Consider the following 15,130-nt stretch of genomic DNA (forward strand, 5'->3'; position numbering starts at 1 on the left):
TGACGCTAGAACTATCTTGGGAACACAGAGAAAGGCTGCCGTGGAATAAGATGGGACGTTTGTTCATTTCGGATTGAAGTCTGGCATCTTGGAATCCATTTCGCTGTGCGCTGTACCAAGTGAGATCAGTCTACAAGCGAACATTGATGGTCTCCCACTCTACAAGAGTTCTGCAACGTGCTTCTGGCCAATTTTGTGCATGGTGAGAAACGCTGGGAACCAACAACCCTTCCTGGTGAGCCTCTACTCCGGAAGTGGGAAACCACCCAACTTAGAAGCCTTTTTAGCACCATTTCTTGAAGAGTTGAAACTGCTCACCACTGATGTCTTACAGTACAAGGGAAAGCACATACAGGTAAAGCTTGAGGCTGTAATTTGTGATGCTGTTGCACGGAGCTTCCTAAAGCGCATCAAAAGTCACAATGGTTACTATGGATGTGAACGTTGTATGCAAAAGGGTGTGCACCAAGAGGGCAGAATGCTCTTCACGGAAGTGGATGCTCCTCTTCACACAGACAAGAGCTTCCGAGAACAAAGTTGTGGAGGTCACCACATGGGAGAGTCTCCGTTTCTGCAGCTGGAGATTGACATGATTTGTGCATTTCCCCTGGACTACATGCATCTCCTGTGCTTAGGGGTAATGCGAAGGTTGCTGCATCTTTGGACTGGTGGAAAATATGGTCGTGGGAAGCTAACGGCAGAACAACAACACACATTGAGTGAGAGGCTAATCTCCTTTCGCAGAGACTTCCCTACCACGTTTCAAAGAAAGCCACGAGGAGTCAATGAGCTTGAAAGGTGGAAAGCCACTGAATTTCGCTCCTTTCTGTTGTATGCTGGTCCAGTGGCACTCAAGCAACTACTGCCTGACAAGCTGTATGATCATTTTCTGATCCTTCATGTGGCTGCAAGAATTCTAGCCACTCCAACACTGTACAGAACACAGCATCATTACGTTGAAAACCTCCTGAAGTTCTTTGTGCAAGAGATGGGTGAACTGTATGGAAGAACACAGCTCATATACAATGTCCACTCCCTTGTACACCTTGCAGGGGACTGTCTGCAGCACGGGCCACTTGATTCATTCAGTGCATTTCCGTTTGAATCATACCTGGGAAGGCTGAAGCGAATGCTGCGAACCACAAGCAATCCCCTGTCACAAATCAGCCGCAGAGTATCGGAATTGAAGCACTGTGGAGCACCTGTAAATGACAATGCCACGACTCTCTGTGTCAAGCCAGGGTTTTGCTACCACTTTCCCAATGGTTATTTTGCACGTATACAAGAAGTACGTGCATCACAAGCTCGAGTGACTGTCTTTTCGAACAAGGCAGACTTCTTTGTAACACCACTTAAGTCCTCTTTCTTCAACACCTTTCGAGTCAGTTGCCGTGGTTCCGCTGAACGAACGATGCCACTGTCAGCCCTCAGTAAGGAAAAGCAGTGCGTGCTACTCAACTACAAAAATGACTATGTCGCCTTCCCGCTTCTCCACCAAATGCAGTTATCATAGAATACTTGCTTCACCAAGACTCTCTACTTCATTCATGAAGCCCTTTTAAGGGTCAGGCAACATTGTTGCAATAAACGCATACAGGTGCATCTCAGAAATAAAAAATAAAGCTATGACTATGATGTCATAGTCACCATTTTTCACATATGGCATCTGCTTTTGAGAAACACTGCGACCACCTTTCAGAATGTATTTTATCGCTGCTTGTGCTAGCCGAAGGAACAGATTACTATTTTCTCTGTGTCTTATGACGGGTTAGGCCACGTAATAATTATTTGTGAACGTGAGAGCCACCCTTAAATCTACAAATGCATGTGGGCTAGCTCTGTGAGCGTCATCTGATCAGTCCGGAACGCACGAGACTATGCCTCCGCAGCCTAATTTTGGTTAACAGATAAAAATATGTTCCCCATTCTGCACATATGGCATCTGCTTTTGGGAAACACTGCGACCACCTTTCAGAATGTATTTTATGGTTGCTTGTGCTAGCCGAAGGAACAGATTGCTATTTTCTCTGTGTCTTATGACGGGTTAGGCCACGTAATAATTATTTGTGAACGTGGGAGCCATCCTTAAAAGCCTCAAACGTGTGCAAGCTTGCATTGTGAGCCAGTGTTGAACCAACACTGCCAACTTCCTGAACTATAGTCACATATGCTGGTGATGTTGGAGATGTGTCAAAGCTTACTGCACACTTTTTGCCGAGACTGAGCAAACGTTCCTATAGTACTATCTAAATCTATGATAGATGACTTTTTGTTCAATTCTCCAGTCACACAAGATATGCGAATGCTCTAGGAAGGAATCGTGCAGAAAAAGATGTGTGTTCTGGTGACATTATTTGAGCCAATGTTGAACCAACACTGCCAACTTCTTGAACCATTGGTCACATGGTGGCAATGTCGGGGATATGTCACAGCATACCACCAACTTCCTCCCGACACTGAGCCAACATTCCTATTATAATATGTAATTTTGTGATAGAGGATTTTTTGTTGATTTCTCCAGTCACACACCATAATGTGGATTCTCTGGGAAGGAATTGTGCGGAAAGAGATGGGTTCTTGTGACGTTATTTGAGCCAATGTTGAACCGACACCGCCAACTTCCTAAACCATCGGTCATATGTTGGCAATGTCGGGGATATGTCACAGCTTACCGCCAACTTCCTCCCGACACTGAGCCAACATTCTTATTATATTATGTAATTCTGTGACAGATGATTTTTTGTTGATTTATCCAGTCACACAACATAATATGCACCCTCTGAGAAGGAATCGTGTGGAAAGAGATGAGTTTTTATGAAGTGATTTGAGCCGATGGTGAACCGACACTGCCAACTTCCTGAACCATACCGGTCACATGCTGGCAATGTCGGAGATATGTCAGCACATAATGCCAGGTTTGTACCGACTTTCAGCCAACATGCTTATAAATGGAATAACTCTACAGTATGCGACTTTTTGGTAATTTGTGCAATTACACATCGCTATGTGAAGCCTTTGACATGGAAATTTCTGCGAAAAGATGGGTTTTTCTAAAATATTCCGAACCGATGTCGCACCGACATTGCCAATCTTCCCAAATGTATCGGTCATAGGTTGGCAGTGTTGGGGCGATATTGGGCTGACATCCCCAGTTTCTGCCCGACATCGGTCCAACATTATGTGCTGCCTGGGAGGCCACCAAGAAAGGAAAAATATATATTCGAAAAGTTACATCTGCTACATCAGGTAGGTCCACAACGCTGTGCTCAGGACAGGTATTGGGAATTAATGTGCTAAATGCTTTTTATGCATTTAAAATAACTTTGTATGACCTTGTCCAGCGCATGCCACTTTTTGGCAGCATCCCTCGTGTACTGGGGTTGATCTTACAGCTGTGGATAGAGAAAGAGCTTCTTTTGAAAAAGTTCTGTTAAAAAGTGAATTTCTACGTGGAGTCTTTTTCAACGTTTTATTCATAAATTATTTATTTCGCAGACATCCTCTTGGAATTCCTTATTTTTCGGCCTTTCCATAATCCAGTCTTTGACTGTTTGATATTACCTCATTAAAAAAAGAAAGAAAACTGTCTTCCAATTTCAACACATCGGGAGAGCGAATGATAACACCACTCGGTCTCACTGTGCCTCACCTCCCCTAACCCTACCGTTCTTTTTACGTGCATGCGATGCGAGACGAATATTGTGTGGCTGTGTAGCAAAGCTTTCCTGGTCTATGCCGCCCATTCTCCCTATTCTCACTCAAGGCCTTCCCATTATTTTGCGACGACCTACTCAACGTGGATCTCTTCAGACAGGTTTCACGACCTCAATTTCGCGCTTCCGCTGCCGGGGAAACCCCTTCTGGGATAGGGTGCCAGAACAGTGACTGCATTCCGCGGAACGATATGAAGTTCTCTTCTGACAAGCAATGTGGCGCTACTGTACGATGGCAAGACGGGGCAGTTCACGGAGCCGTACATACCTTAAGTTTTTTCAATATTGTGAACAACTGGAGGCATGGACAGACATGACATGGACACGTAAATATTCAAGAAAGAATTCCGCGTAAATCCTACTGATTACATTTCACATATGTGCTACAGTAAACGAGCTACGAACTTCCAAAAGCGAGAGACCGAACTTATAAAATTTTTTTGCAGCTTTCGTAAGGTTTCTAAAAACGTCTGCAAAAAAATTGCAAATGTCGCCAATGCGAATTTTTTGAAATTCTAAAATCTATCGAACAAGGCCATTTTGGTCCAAATCGGTTCAGTATTAGTTGCAAAAGATCGCATTGTTTCGCCCATAGAGAATACATGGGGCCGCCGGAGGTCGTATCCCCTCTTAACCCTCAGAGACAAGTTAAAAGTCGCAGAACAACCCCATCCACAATCACAGATCTGAAGTCGCTGGCCATCGGCGCGAGCGATCGCATTACAGCTCCGACCAAAAATATATTACGCGCTCTTCCATTACACTCCCCGTTGTACACTGATCATGCTTCGAAATGAAGTGTCGCTGACGGCGTACATGGAGAAGGAGTACGTGTTTATTTAAAAACCGCATTAAATACTCGCGGAAAGAAAACACGTGACTTAGCTTCCACGTATCCGATTGTGCGCCACATTATGGGAGACCCCACAGTCAATGCTCGGACTACATTCTCCGCTCGCGGAGGTATATGCCTGAGTGTCCCCATTTCGAGAGCAAAGGGGATTACTCAACCCACTGATCTCGATTGTAAAAGGCTGGATCGCGGATTGGGAGCGCGAGGGTGAAGAAACCTGCCGCCATCTTACTGTACCCACAACAGTCGCCGCAGCGATCATGGCAACTTCTTGCAATTACGGTCGTACCAACCGTACTGGCAAGGATACAGGGCCTAAATTTATACAGGTGAGTCCCTCTTCATCAAGGAATAAATAGGCGTCCATTCTGTATATTTAGTTGACCATTATGAAGTGTTTTTTTTTTTTTTTGCCCAAAATGAGCACTGGATGCAGGTTGCTTGATCGCTCTTCCGACGTTCAATCGAGCACACTTGCATTTTACCCGGCGGCAAATACAGTTTGAGTGCATAATATGCTTGAAAGAACATGTTACACTACACAGGTAGTGTTGTCATCAATATATGTGCAAGCACTCGAGCGCTTTTTTGCATGCATTGCTAGCATGGTACACGGTGTTCTCTGCGGAAGCCACATTCATTTCTTTGAATTACCTTCGCGCACAAGTTCGGTATTACATCCTAATGATTGTCACCTTTTTTCATGTATTGGTATTGCTTTGTGCCTTGGTTCGATTTATGACAAAGAATCCTACGTAACGGTGGTGTGGCTCGACTTGAATAACGCCTTTGTGTCTGAGCTGTATCGTCAGCTTGATACGATAGTAGTAATCTGTAGCGTGTCGTGCTATTTGTAGCAGTTTTTAAGGCAAAAGTGGTCTCTCAATACAGGTTTCGTCATGAGGGCTACCCAGTGAATAATCTGTGCAGTGTGATATGGCTGGGTGTACAGGTAAGTATCACGATCCTCATCCACTGGTTTCTACTTTACAGGAAGGAACAACCTCAGTGCACGCACTGTGGTTAGCCTCTCTCAGTTTTGCATATTTTCTTACATGTTCACATCAGAAACACACCTTAGACTTTAGGCTCCTTCACCCAGCAATATAATAATTAGAGATTATAATTCTTTTTAGAAGAGTTCCCCATATTCTTTTTAGAATAGTTTTTAATATTTTTAATTTTTAAAAGATACAGGGATTGTAAACCATGTTTTAAACTGATGTTTTAACATTTGTCCAATGCATTTATTAAACAACATATTCATTTTTAACTGGTTGCACCCAAACCAATGTTCTGATGTATTATTTCCTTTGTTGTCGATGCACCATAAAAATTGGAATAATCATCATCAATGCAGGTTACTTCACAGCTGCCTCGACATACTCAAGAAATGGGTGCAAAACCTGCGTAATGCCCACAAACTTTGACTACCACAGCACCTCCAGAAAGTAAAGGCATATGTGTCACATCGGATTTTTAAAGGCATTCACAGTATATAATACCTTGTATGAATTGTGCCTTGTACCTTGTTGTAGATCTAAGCAGCCTCTACAGTACACTCTCAGAAATTAAAACTTGTCAGGGAACTGTGATAATTGTTTCAGTTAATAGGCATGCACATATACTTTACAAGAAGAAAATTATTTATTGAGAATGCACTTCTCTGGCTACTCATGTTGTTTACATCTACTGTTGATCACATTCATTTATCACATATTATATTCTTACATATTATTATTATATTATCACATATTCGATCACATTAAATTTAAGATTTAGCATATATTAGAAAATATCAGGAGGGAAGTTGCTATTCATTGCTCATTCCAACCTAAAATTGAGTGCTACAAATTTAGAGAGCGTACCTGACCATTGTCATTCCTAAAATATATATTGCCATTGTAGCAAGGTCACAAAACAATAAATGTAGTATTTTGCGACCTGCCTGCACGTTCATTGTATCCTGAAACCCATAAGTGCGAGAAATAACTTGAATAAACTTGAACTCGTATATTCTCTTTACTCATCATCAGTGATCTTCATTACAAAAGCATATCCTGTTAGACTTTTTTGTTTGCGTTTCACAGACTGGGTACACGAGGGCCAAAATGACAAAATCACAACTGTTTCAAGCTCCAAATAGTCCTGTTGCAACTTGAAGACCATATGTGGAGCTGCATTTTTTGGAACATGCTCCACATAACAAGCATGACAAAGTCAGCACTGGATAGCAGGACCCCATCCCCAAGCAGCTTTTCTCACGCTGCAGTTGTATTCAACAAAAGCATGTGAGTGCTGGAGAAGGACATTCAGTTTGGCAGAACCGCGCCTGCAAATAATCAGAACAAATAAAGGAAGAAGCAAACATACATAGAACGGCTGTACTTAGTTCAAAAAGAGATAAGTCCTGTGTCTCAAGGAGGTGTTACCACTTTCAAAGTAACTTAATTGATTAAGCTTACATCACTAGCTGATTAACTGTCCTAACGAGTGTGATCTAATTGCGTGAAGTAATTATTTGCGCTGCTTCGGTGTGTCCATATTTGCGAGGCAAAGCACCGCTGTCGTTTACTAAAAGGCTCTTTCTAAGGCGATGCTTGATATAAATCATACTAAACGCATACACGGCTAAAACAACGGCTGTGATTCTACAGAACGATCTCTTTCTGCCATGCGAGTATTGCAGTATATTGCGAGTATATCTTTTCCCGAACCGTTCTTTATGGAACAATTTTTGTTCAGAACGCAGTACGGGATATTATATACATGGTTGTTGTTAACCTCAAGTCGTTTCTTATTGAAATATTGGCTGGGAAACGTGCTGTAGTACAATCCCCAGCGCTGCACTGCGGTGACGGTCTAGTTTCGGAATGCAAAACATAACGTAATTAAGAATCGAACGGCGGGACACCTGTGAAACACTGTTAGGATACATCAGTATACTGGCACCTTACAAAATTGTGTGATGACAAACAACGATCAATGCTAGCAGCGCAATAAATACTCACAATCTCTGTTGCCTCCCATTGTTTTCTATGGGCACACACAGCACTTTAGGGCCCACCAACATGGCGGCCCGAAGGCACGCCTCTCCCCCACGAGCCCCTCTCCCATGCGCGATCCAGCCTTTGTACATAGAGATCAGTGACTCAACCCGAGGTGCTTCTGCAAGTTACAATTACCATGACAACGACGACGCACCCGCACGCCGACGTCATACATGACGTATGCATGAGAGAAGCGCAGATTTTGTCGTCTGCTCTTACGGCACGTTTCGACAAATTCCTCGAAAACGACTTGGTTATTCCGAATGAAACTTTGACGGTTGTATGTGTACAGTACTCGTGAAACTAGTTTTGGCTAAGTTTCGGAATCGCCCCGGCTGTACGAGACCGTCCCTTTAAAAGTGCTTTCACAACCTCTTTGAATGGGGAATAGACGAAAACAGCCCTGTTGAAAAAAAAAAAAAACATATAGAGCCGTCTGTAGGAGCAATCACATGGAGCTCATATATGTGTTTATTGCATGAGCAATCATATGAGCTTCTATGAGCATTTATGAGCTGTAAGAGCATGTATGAGCTATATGAGCATGTATGAGCTATGTGAGCACTCTCATACAGCCTATGAGCATTCTCATACAGCGTATTCATGTACATGAATGCACATGAACCGTCTGACCAAACGTGCAACATGCGTGACTAAGCTAAAATGACAACACGTGATTACAAAATACCGGTTTATTCAGGTGCTGGCGAGACGTAGGTCCCTCGGAAAGCTTGCCAAATGCTTTTTGATGAGCTTTTTCCGTTTCTGTGCAGGCACCTTTGATGTCGATGGTTTACCTTCTTCTGGATATATGACGAAGGTATCTGCCGAAAAAGAAAGACCAAAATTAGAACTGCGCTAAATTTCTGCGCCTAGAAGTATTCCAGTTCCCACAACTTATACAACTGTATGGGTTCATCCTGAAATGGAAATGATTAGGGCCTGTTTCTCATCCCAACGCATTAGATCACACCTTCAAAGCATTAAGTTGTATTTAGTCAGTCAGAATAACGCACGAGGTCATTTTGCCGATTAAAATTGAACGTAACCTTCCCCTAATGCTGGTGGCGCCCAATGAACGCGCTTCTGAAATACCTCAGTATGTTTGCGCAGTGCTTGCAAAACTGAGTGCATGTACTTGTTCGCTAGCCACTACAGCAACAGGTTAGTGACACAGAGTGTTTGTGGCTTGCTTGACTTTGGGGCATCGAAACATACACTTTTTAGAGAGAACAATTCTACAGACTGAGTGTGTACACGGAAAAGGAGACAAAACGTCGATAGTGTCATATCAGCCGAGCACTTGTGGCACCCCAGAAAGACGAAACAATGTGGTTAGGACGAGAGGTTATGACAAGGGTAACTGCCTAACCAACTGCCTGAAACAACATCTGCCTTCCATGTCGTATCAGGTGTCTAAATTAGGTACCCCGAGGCGCCACAATTCAAGTGTAGCACCTTCCCTTATCGTTTATCGACTGTTGTCCCCCACCCCTCCCGTAGCGTTATACCTGCTCCGCAACTTATCTGAGAAGCAAACGCGGTGGCTTTAGCGCTACCAAACAAAAACAATCCAGTAGTTGCATACGCTGTCGTTCCCTGCTGAACACTTCTCGCCCGAACACCCCGTTGTCGTGTGTACCTAGCGACATACACAGGGTGTTTGCGAAGCATGTCATCACATTATATTTAAAAGTCTACTTGTCCGAACCAGCGGAGATTTTGACGTTACTTCTGAGCACTTTTACCAAATTTAATTCACGGGAAATTGAATTTTCCTAATTGCGCTCCAAAATTGCTCCTTCCTGGTGTCCTCTGTCTATTTGTCCAGGTCTGTACGCCGCTCATAGCCACAGTTGCTTCGCGGCGATAAGACGGAGTTAAAAAAAAGTGTTGTTCTACTGCAAGCACAAGCCGATGCACCTAAGAAGAGCACGTTTTATCATGAAAAATACACACGTGCACCTATCGTATGGTGTTGACAACAGCGTATCTGAGGCATGAGTGCGTGGAGGATGAGGATGATCATGTATTAAACTAGAGAACTATGTTTGCCTTCCAGAACTTACCCGGATCGACTCGAAGATATAGGCTGCGTTCCAATACCTCGCGCCCGCGAAGCCGCCTGACTATAGGCATCTGAGTAGACCCCTTTGCTTGTCACTATTGGAACATGCTTGCCTAGCCGGGGCGCCTGTGGCGCCATCTCGTCGCTCACACAAGAAATGCGTACGGCCCAAGCGCAGCAGGACTCTAATGCGCTAAGTTTGTAGGACATCGTGCATAAACTGTCACCTTCACGACTAAACATGTGTTGCAATTCTCTACGCAGTTTGAAAAAACATACCACTATGTGCAACTTTACATTTAAAGCCAGCAGAAACAGCGGGCACGCTGGTACCGTCAACGCGCGTCTCCATCCCGGCTGTCAGATGGTCAGGCGTATAACTAGACTGCATCGATGCGCACTAGGCGGTAGCCGACTGAATAGCGGACTTGGCGAGATTTGGAACGAGACTTAACATGGCGCCACTTCCGGTTAGACCGCTAGGCAGTCGACTAACCGGGGTATTGTAACGCAGCCATAGAGAGTAGCTACTCTCCGCGTTCCAAACGTGCTCGATGACGTTACGACCGTCGTTCCAAAAGCGGGTCACCTATTCTAGAGTAGCTACCCGATATGGACTTGTGCTGCTCCCTATCAGATGGGGGTAGCTAGAGTAGTGACGTAGGAGCTGTCGTCTGCTTTTGGGGCTACTCGTATCAGCTGAACCATGGAGGACGCCTGGAAATTCCAGTGCGGATTTTGCGACTTCGTGTTTTCTTCAGAGCATCATGGCGCGGAACCATGCATACAACGCACATCTCCTCGTTGAGTGTGAGGGTCGCAAGCTGCTTCTATGCGTTTCAGAGCTTGCTGCGGACCAGAACAGTCTACCGTTTCTCGAAATGCGCGGTAAATATCTGTAATTCGTGTCGTGAACGCTTTACAAACTCAAGCAGATCACCCCACACCGAAGTCAATACCGTCACAACAAAATGAAGCAGCGGCCAGAGGTTCTGATGTCACGAGGCCCAAACGTCACTGTCGAGTGCTGTCGCCATGTCGAGGATCGCACTCGCGCCCGTTCCACAACGAACTCGAGGATCGCCTACCCTCTTCATCACGTGGTACAACTCTGCCACGTGACTCAACTCTACGCTGGAGTTTGTTTTGGAACCCAGCCTATATTTCCTGCCTCTGACAATCCTCTGGGCCGGCTTCACAGGGCTCGCATAGTTCTCTCTGGAACCGACCCAGGACTCCGCCACATGCCGCCACACCGACCGCTCGGCAGTAGAGGATCAGGAATCCAGAAACCCGAGTTTCTTCTCGCAAGGTGCATGGTGATGACGACAACGATCAACGACGACGATCAGCTAGAGATGACAAGAAGTGACGTTGTGACCACTTAACGGACAAGACGCCCCAGAAGACTGCGTTCGTTATCGAGCCTAATATATTTTAAAAACTAAGAAGCTTTTCTCCCATACGGGGCGCTCCTGATCGCATTTATTTTGTGACGGTTGAGCCGGTCTGTGTGCATTCTACCATAAAAAGGCAAGTGCTGTGGAAATTTTCTTAGGCGCGCAGTTTATCGTTTTCCATCAACTTAAGCCCTTTTCGAGATATTCACTACCTGACGTGCGCTGTAGGCGACGTCACGACCATTTCTCAATATGATGAAACTAGCAAAACGGTTATGCTTAGCTGGTAGCGAATGGCCTTAGCGAGTGGGTAATCTATAAAATCGGGAACCAGTACAGCTAATTATTTCATTGATTTCAAAAAGATACCAAACGAAATTCCACGCCAAAATCTCGCGGATCTCTCGAACGAAGAGATCTCTTAAATTTTTCCAATGTCTGTTACATACGACGAGAGTCTACTTTTTGCGATGCGTGTTCAAACAGTTTGACATTAATTCTGTCTCAGAGGACACGTCGCACATCTTAAGCCTCTTTTTATGCATAAATTGATGACCTCATGTCTCATATGTTAAGAATGGAGTTTCAAGTCAGGAGACTGCCTTTCGACCGAAGTCCATTCACCTGTTGAGCATAGTTGAGGAAGAGTGGCTGTTCGAAATGTCCCACCTGACCCGAGGCTTCACCGGTGGCATATCCAGGAGGGAAGCGGCGGGGGGGGCGATCGCCCCCTACCGCCAAATCATCAGGTTAAACATTAGGATACCCGTCCTGCCCTCCCCTATTATGGGCTTCGAAAAAGAAGCCGCTCAAAGTAAGGGGCTATACCCCCCCCCCCCCTTGGACTTCACTCTAGACATGTATCATCCGTACACTCGATCCCTGTTCTCTCACACCCCAGTAAACCATAAATATCCCAGGTACGTCTCACAAAGGTCGCACACATCGCATACGTCCGCCACGTCTATGCGATGTTACCTGTATGTCCACAACGTGACTTTGAAAAGTGTCTTACTTTCTATATCCCTGGGACATCTGGTAGATGTAAAAAGAAAGGAGCGAACGTGCGTTATTTTTCGGAGACATCTAGGTCACGTGATCCTTAGTGGCATGACGTAAGCAAACGGGGAAAATTTTTGGGTTTACTACTTTATGTACCAAGTAATCACATTCTAGACGGTGGCTTGAGTTAAAAACACGATGTTTGGCAGGATGGGGTGTCGGGAACGTTCGCAGGCATACGTTGACCTCGTTTCCAAACTCACAAGTTAACTGTAAAGATGTTGTCACCGTTGCAAACGTGGTACGCGACGCTACACTTCATGAACGTACTCCAACAATTTGTATTTCAGTATATGCTCGCTCTTTTATCTCTTGAAATCCGCGTACGCGGTGGAGGGGCCAAAAAAGGAACCTCCGTCTCATTTAAGGGTAAAAACACATTTAATAACGCGCGGTCGGTATTTTCTTAGATTATGGCCGAAAGGTCGCTGGGCACCCCTGCCCAAGTGGGGTGTGCTGCCAAAAGCAGATGCCTTTTTGTTCAGTTAGTGTGTGCAGCATTCATTTGCTATTGCAATCAATCACTATAAATTTCAAATTGATTCAGCACATAAACAGCATAAATTTTAAAATATCCCAGAAACATCCAAATATCCATATGAGGTGTCTATGCGACGGTTCTGGGATGTAAAAACAGTAGGAATCTGGCAGTCGCATGGATGTACTTTCTACGTAAATGGGCTCTCTGCGAAGCTCCCATAGATACCCTAACATCCAATTTGCGACATCATCAGGATGTACCTGGGATGTATATAGTTTGCTGGGACGTGTCATACGTCGAGCTCATCCTTCCATTTCTACGGAATGCGTCGGGTCTGCCGGTCGTGCTCACTCGGATGACACGGTGGCTTCCGGCAAGAAACCGGTAGCGCCATTGTAGAGTTCTTTATCAGTATTAACGGTACCTCAGAACAAACGTTTGTTCGCGGTTGTCACCATGTGCGTCTGTGGTATAGTGGTTAGCATAGCTGCCTTCCAAGCAGTTGACCCGGGTTAGACTCCCGGCCGACGCAAGTTTTTCTTTTCATTTGCGACATGTCCGGCATGCCTTCCGGAAGGACGTAGTTCTTTTTTCTTTACATTGAGCAAAAACGATTCAACTTGGCCTACCAATGTTTACTAATGCTGAGTGTCTCATATAGTATGAGTATAGTTCGTGTATATTCTCTGCTGAATATTGTCCACTAGGAAGAAACCTATCGTCTTTCCTCACTTCTTTAGATGGATATTCTCGTATATATCAAACCAGGAGTACAGTGTAATACTATAGGGGGCGATTTTAATGTTGATATATTAAATAACTCTGTAGACAGAAACGAGTTTGTGATGTTAATGGATGGATATGGACTCAGCAGTACAGCTCTTGCACCTACTCGAGTACAGAACGTTCCACTTTACTCGATTTATTGATAAGAAATTATGATTTATCGTTACTGGAGACCTGCGTTGTAGCTAGCGACATTAGTGATCACTTGCCAGTGTGTTTGGTTGTCAAAAGATTTTTACGAAAGAAACACAAAGAAAGAACATCCTGGCTTTTAGCATATGATAGGATGCAAGCTTTTCAAGATGATATTCGAAATGTTGACTAGGGGTTCGTATTTTCTTATAAGGATCCTAATCAAGCCTACAATGCGTTCCTTAACAAGATTTTGGCTCTGTATACTGTATACATCACGCTTTCCCATTGTCACGAAGCGTTTAAATAGAAACTTTCGGAAACCATGGATGACGACAGAACCGCTAAAAAGTATACGTCATAAAAATAAGTTTACCAAAGATTTATGAAAACAAAGAAATCTTAGAAATCTTTGAAAATAAATCAAAGAAAAGGAAAACTTAAAAGAATATAAACAATTTAGGAATCGGGTCACGAAAAAGTTAGAGGATGGTAAGAGAAATTATTCCATGAACCTTATGTGCGGCAATTCGAATGTTGTTCGGAGAAACTCGAATGAAGTTCTTAACAGAAATGCTAAGCCATCTTTGCCTGACAAAATCCATCTAAACGGAAACGTTTTACGGGGATGGCTGAAGGTTTTAAGACTTTATTAGTTAACTTATTTTTTGATCATGGCGTTACTGAAACATCTAGTACCAGTTGATATCTGCCGCATAATTGCAGGCAGTCTTTATTTCTCACCCCTGTTGATGACACTGAGGTAATATCTGCATTCTTGACATTAACTAATGGACGATTAACCGGTTAGAAGCATGAATAATTTAATTACGAGACTTTTGTGCAGTAGTCTGCACTTCTTCAGGGTACAAAATACATGGTACAGCTAGACTTTATACGTGGTCAACTTATGAAAAAACGGGGGGAAGAGAAGAAACAGAGAGAGAGAAAGTGGGCAAGGGTTATAGAAAAGCCTCACATGGCAGACGGCTTAAAATGGGCACAAAATTTGGGGAAGCAGTTTAACCTGGCAAAGCCAAATGGAACATCCAAAGGAACAATGCAAGAAGGTACCAAAAGAGACACCAGAGAAGAAACGAGAACACACCCAGAGCACTTCCTAAAAGATTGACTTGGGACTGTAAATGACAAAACGTGGCACATGCACAATGGATTACAGGGTCAGGTTGCAGACATCGTGTCGCCGCAGAGAACGGCGCAGAGAGTTTATACAAACGTAGGTACGACGAGAAGAAAAAGCATCACAATACGAAAGGGGTTCGGTGGTCACAAGAGGGAGTTACAGCTTAAACAAAGATAGCGGATTCGCTATGGACATTGAGACCGGTAGGCTTAGGGGTGCCGAATTTAGGAATGAAATATGATTCTCGGTTTTTTCGCTTGCAAACATTGTCGTAACCTGACTCAATGATGGCGATTTTAAGTGGAAGTCATGGTCAGTAAGGTTGAAATGCAGAGATATGGGAGTTGGGCGTTTATTTGAAATGTCCGATTTATGACCGTAGAATCTCTCACGCATTGTGTTGGACGTTTCTCCGATGTGTTGAACGTTGCATTTGACACA

General features: G+C 44.1%; 1 protein-coding gene across 1 annotated transcript; it reads left to right on the forward strand.

The window, feature by feature from the left end:
* The first annotated feature begins 348 nt into the window (after positions 1-348).
* LOC135377765 (uncharacterized) lies at positions 349-1,513 on the forward strand. The gene has a single exon (XM_064610426.1). It carries the CDS (start codon positions 449-451, stop codon positions 1,511-1,513), a length of 1,065 nt encoding a protein of 354 aa, XP_064466496.1. The 5' UTR covers positions 349-448.
* Positions 1,514-15,130: the final 13,617 nt, after the last annotated feature.

This window comes from Ornithodoros turicata, chromosome 1 (genome assembly GCF_037126465.1).
Source record: "Ornithodoros turicata isolate Travis chromosome 1, ASM3712646v1, whole genome shotgun sequence".
In the NCBI taxonomy this organism is placed as follows: domain Eukaryota; kingdom Metazoa; phylum Arthropoda; class Arachnida; order Ixodida; family Argasidae; genus Ornithodoros; species Ornithodoros turicata.

Bases quoted from the DNA above. Each gene is read 5' to 3' on its own strand.
- LOC135377765 (XM_064610426.1), top strand. From the start codon at position 449: ATGCAAAAGGGTGTGCACCAAGAGGGCAGAATGCTCTTCACGGAAGTG.